This window comes from Hippocampus comes, unplaced genomic scaffold (genome assembly GCF_001891065.2).
Source record: "Hippocampus comes isolate QL1 unplaced genomic scaffold, H_comes_QL1_v1.1 scaffold146, whole genome shotgun sequence".
Lineage (NCBI taxonomy): Eukaryota > Metazoa > Chordata > Actinopteri > Syngnathiformes > Syngnathidae > Hippocampus > Hippocampus comes.
Genome location: NW_017806156.1, coordinates 378,364 through 383,003, shown reverse-complemented (window position 1 = coordinate 383,003; position 4,640 = coordinate 378,364). Strand labels below are relative to the sequence as shown.

General features: G+C 41.5%; 1 protein-coding gene across 4 annotated transcripts in view; it reads left to right on the top strand.

The window, feature by feature from the left end:
* ano10a (anoctamin 10a) overlaps positions 1–4,640 on the top strand; it is a 108,176-nt gene that overhangs the window by 53,916 nt on the left and 49,620 nt on the right. For all 4 annotated transcript variants that reach the window (XM_019895057.1, XM_019895058.1, XM_019895060.1 and 1 more), the window contains exons 6-7: positions 1,584–1,768; positions 2,588–2,972. In XM_019895057.1, coding sequence (XP_019750616.1) covers positions 1,584–1,768; positions 2,588–2,972 — 570 coding nt within the window. The remainder of the gene's footprint in view (positions 1–1,583; positions 1,769–2,587; positions 2,973–4,640) is intronic.

The following is a 4,640-nucleotide window of genomic DNA, read 5'->3' as shown; positions in this document are numbered from 1 at the left end:
TTATATCTTTACATCAGTGGCGGATGCTGGTCTGTCAAGGAGGGGAAGCTCAATTTTGGCCGACATCATAAAATGTGTCCGTTTACATAAACGCGAATTCTACTCTCCGTTCCTTTTCAAGAAAATTATCTGTAACCCTGTCATACCAACAAGGCGTCTTTTCTTACTGTCCTACAACTACAGCAACTACAATAAAACCCACCAGTAATAAAAGATTAATTCGTCCCTGATCGTTTTCAACAAAGAGAGTGTCGCTAAGATGATTAGAAGTTGTCTCCAGTTCAATTTGGAACAGAATGAGAATTGAAAGTGCTCCCACAGATGCCTACACTAAAAGTTCGGTGATTGGCTCATTTCGATGTCAATCAAACTGGAACACAGGCTCAGACAGATCATCCAATCTGATGCAGAAAAACTGAGCGTCCAGTACCCGCCCACTGCCATCCAGTCCCAGAGACGCCGAGCGTCCCTGGGCGGGACAAAAACCAGCTTGTATCCAATGACTCGTCTCCATTGAACGCATTGGGACAAACTACCCTGAACTCTCGAGACGCTCGGCGTCCGGGCAGTTGACGCCCAGCGTCCACCGTTTAAAGCACAGCGAAGCTGCGGGAATGAATGAGAAGGGAGTCGCGTCATAACCAGTAAGAAGAAGCTGATTCGGAACAAAAGTTGAGCACGTTATAGTTCACATTTAGTCAATGACATGTACACACAATGAAATTTACATTCATATATTTGATCACTTATTCTTGGACATTTTAGGGGAAGCTGAGCTTCCCTTGCAATCGCCACTGAGATATATATATATGTTAACTTCATCAAAGGGTGTTAACTTCAAAGCTGAGAACAGGAACCTACTAGTCTTTCCCAAACTGAAAAACCACTCAGAGTAAACTTATCCCATCGTAAATGAGGATTTGTAAGGTCACACTCCTGAACAAACGTTTTGTAAATACAATCATGGATTTTGAATTTTCTCATGGCTGCTCGATCCCCATGGTCCTCCACGTAACTGATAGCTTGCAGTTTAAACTGTGCTTCATCAGCATGTCTCTTCATCGGTGCCTTTTTCGGGGGTCCTTTGCCAAACTGATGTTGATTTGGATAATGCACATACCGGCACTATATACCTACTGGGGGCGTGCATTTAGCGACCTCTTTCACACGAACCCTTTCCCCTTTAATGTCCCTGAGGCACACCTGCCCTTCCTCTATTCAAGCAGCAGGTCGGCACAACATCAGTCAGTCAAGTGGAGCACTCATCAATGTCACAAAACAACATTCACAGTTTCGGAACGCATCATGAGGCGCCCCGTCCATTTTGGAGAAAATTTAATACTTAAGTGCACAAAAATTACACATTTTTGGAAATCCTTAGCCTACGTACCAGTAAACATCTACAACATGACAAATTTTGGTAATTTCGCGTGTAACCATTGTAAATTTAGTTTTTACTTTTTCAGCACAAAGAGAGGGATTTTTGAGAATTTACAGTGCATCTTTTGACAGACACAAACAAAGAGATGTTTAGAGTTTTTTTGTTTCCAGTTTGATCAATCTAATTCCTGTCTCACTTTCAGATGACATCAGACACTACTTTGGGGAAGGTCTGGCTCTCTACTTTGGCTTCCTGGAGTACTTTACAATGGCCCTTATGCCTCTGGCACTTATCGGACTGCTCTATTGTCAATTTGACTGGGAGAATTATGACAAATATGTGTTCTTCGCTGCTTTCAATCTTATCTGGTGCACTGTTATCCTTGAGGTAAGGAAGCATATTCAATTTTCCTGTCTATAGTCGAAATATGTCACATTTGGATTAAGTTTAAATCACTGCTGTGATTTGGTGTGCATAATTCTGGTCTGAACACAAGACAGATAAATGAATCTACCTTAATATAAAGCAAATAAGTACCGTATTGGCCCGAATATAAGAAGGTGTTTTTTGCATTGAAATAAGACTGAAAAAGTGGGTGTCGTCTTATATTCGTGGTCGAGACATTATACCCATTCACGACGCTAGATGGCGCCAGATATCATTGAAGCAAATGCTGAACTTGACTCCCCAGGCCAAAGTGACCCCCTGCCACGAAGAATAAAAATAAAAATAGCGGTAGCACGAAGAAGAAAAATAAAAAAATAGCGGTAAGAAGGAAAAGAGAAGAAAATAATAGAAGAGATAACAGAAAATGGAGAAATGTAGTGACAATCTGGAGAAAAGTGGGTCGTAGATCGGCCAGGTTAACCGGCAGCTGAGGAGAAGTTATGATGTAATTTACATTTCAAAAACCAGAAGCCATTCATTTACGAATGTGATTGCACTTTAGATTTGAATGAGGCAAAATAACATGCCTTTTCTCTCAAATATATTGTTGTAATCATTTGTTTCAGATGTATTGTAATTATTTTCTGTATAAAAATTAATTTGGTGTTCAAAAAGTCTTTTTTCAAACTTAGGTCTTGAAAAAGAGGGCGTCGTCTTATAATCAGGGCCGTCTTATATTCGGGCCAATACGGTATATTATGACTTGATCATGTGATATTATTGACTCCTGAAATATTACCTAAACATTCCTCCCTCTAGTTATGGAAGCGGTGCAGTGCTTCTCTAGCCTATCACTGGGGCACGCTAAGCAGAAAGAAAGTGTTTGAAGAACCACGGCCTGGTTTCCATGGTATTCTTGGATTTAACCCGGTGACAGGACGAGAAGAGCCTCTGTACCCCAGCACAAAGCGGCAGCTCCGTGTCTACCTTGTGTCCCTTCCCTTTGTCCTGCTCTGTCTCTACCTTTCTCTCTATGTCATGATGATTTATTTTCAGATGGAAGGATGGGTTCTCATGCTTCATGATAGAGGGCCTACTTTTTGGACAAATATACTATTGTTCATTCCTGGTGTAATCTATGCTGTGGTTATAGAAGTTTTGAATGTCCTCTACAGATATGCTGCTGAGTTCCTCACAGAGTGGGGTAAGTTATTTCTACATTCAATCATCCTGTTATACTGTCATATTTTTATTGTCTAATAAAACCCGTGTTTCAGCACTCTATGGCTAACCAGAAAAAAATACTCCTTAAAATTACGAAGGCGTAGAAAAAAAAGTAGTGTGTTTCCGGTAACATGAAATTTCAGCATAGGGTCGGTAGGTCGGACAAAGTTTTTTTTTTTTTTTTTTTTTAAAAAGGCGGCGAGAGAGTTGGGTTCCCGGTGGCTGGGTGTTACAGCCATCTCGTTACCTCTGCGTCCCGCGTCCTAGACACATAATTTTCCCATGGGACGCACAGTTCCAAATAATGTGCGTTTTTGGGACGCAAGGAAATTTCTCAGTCAAAAAAATAAAAAATGACGGCAAGCCTGAGGATTTCACGGTAACAATAGTTACCGGTAGCGTGTTGTTTCCGTGGCATCATTTTAACGGTACCGAAAAATAGTTTAACCATTAAAAGTCACCGCACACGACTTCACTGTGTGATCAACGCGATTTCACTGTGTCTCTATGTATGTTTGTGGTGTGGTGTGTGAGTGTGTTTCTTCTAATTTACTTTCGTTTTGTTTTCAGTGTTGGGGGGACGCGTGCGCATGCGGGTTGCTATTTAAGTCCGCAAACTGAGGAATCGCGCGGATGAAAGTTTGAGATGGCGGCGAAAAAAACTCACCAAGGTCTACTAATTATGACATTTAAGAAATGGGAATGCTAGTCTGATTTTCGTATGAATGGTCCAAAGGGCGTATCACTAAACTCACCTGGGATGGATGCACAGAACGCGAGAGCGAGATACGACCCGAGGCACGGTTACGAGGCAAATTGGTCATTTGATTTGTAGGCTAATCGCTGTGAAAAATATTATGAAACAGTATTGGTTATTCTATAATTTACTGGTTGTAGCATGGTACCTTTATGAATAAAACATTCATCACAAGGGGTAGTAATGCTAATGTTAACTGTTGGTAGAACTAATGATGACGTGTGTTAAATTTGAAGGTTGTTTGAAAAAAATGCAGACCGTAAAGTTTTTCTTCGAGGTAGAAATTCTCGGTCGGTCGGGTTACCGGAAACACACTACTTTTTTTTCTACGCCTAATTTGCTCTTTAAATGGATTAGAGTGAAACTCCTCTAGAACGAAACCTACATGGGCGAAAATACCCCCTTGTGTGAAAAAATCGTCATGCATTAACACAATTCCCATTCTACTGCCCCCCATACGACGAAAACCCCCCTGTTGCGTTATACGAAATGATTTTCTCTGCTCCAGCCTCGTGAAGACATTCACTACAACGAAGTCTTATCCAACAGCGACCTCTACTGCTTCGTTCGAAAAAAGGCAACAGCAACCACCACACTGGTTTACATAGTGAACGATGTTTATTTTGGTCACAGCTGCGAGTTTCCTGGACTCAACATACTCATAGCTGCTCTGCCATTGGCTTACCGAGCATCATCCTGGCCTCCGATTGGCCAAGAGGGACCTCACTGTCTATGTGTGTAGATACTGAAGCTAGATCCGTATTATCCGATTAGCTGCTCAGAGTAAATTGATTATGGCTCGACGGACATTCAAATAAACGAACGTTTCCTCGAATGCTTTACTTGTTATCATGCTAAAAACAGCCACGGGACGCTTCGTAGTCCTCGATG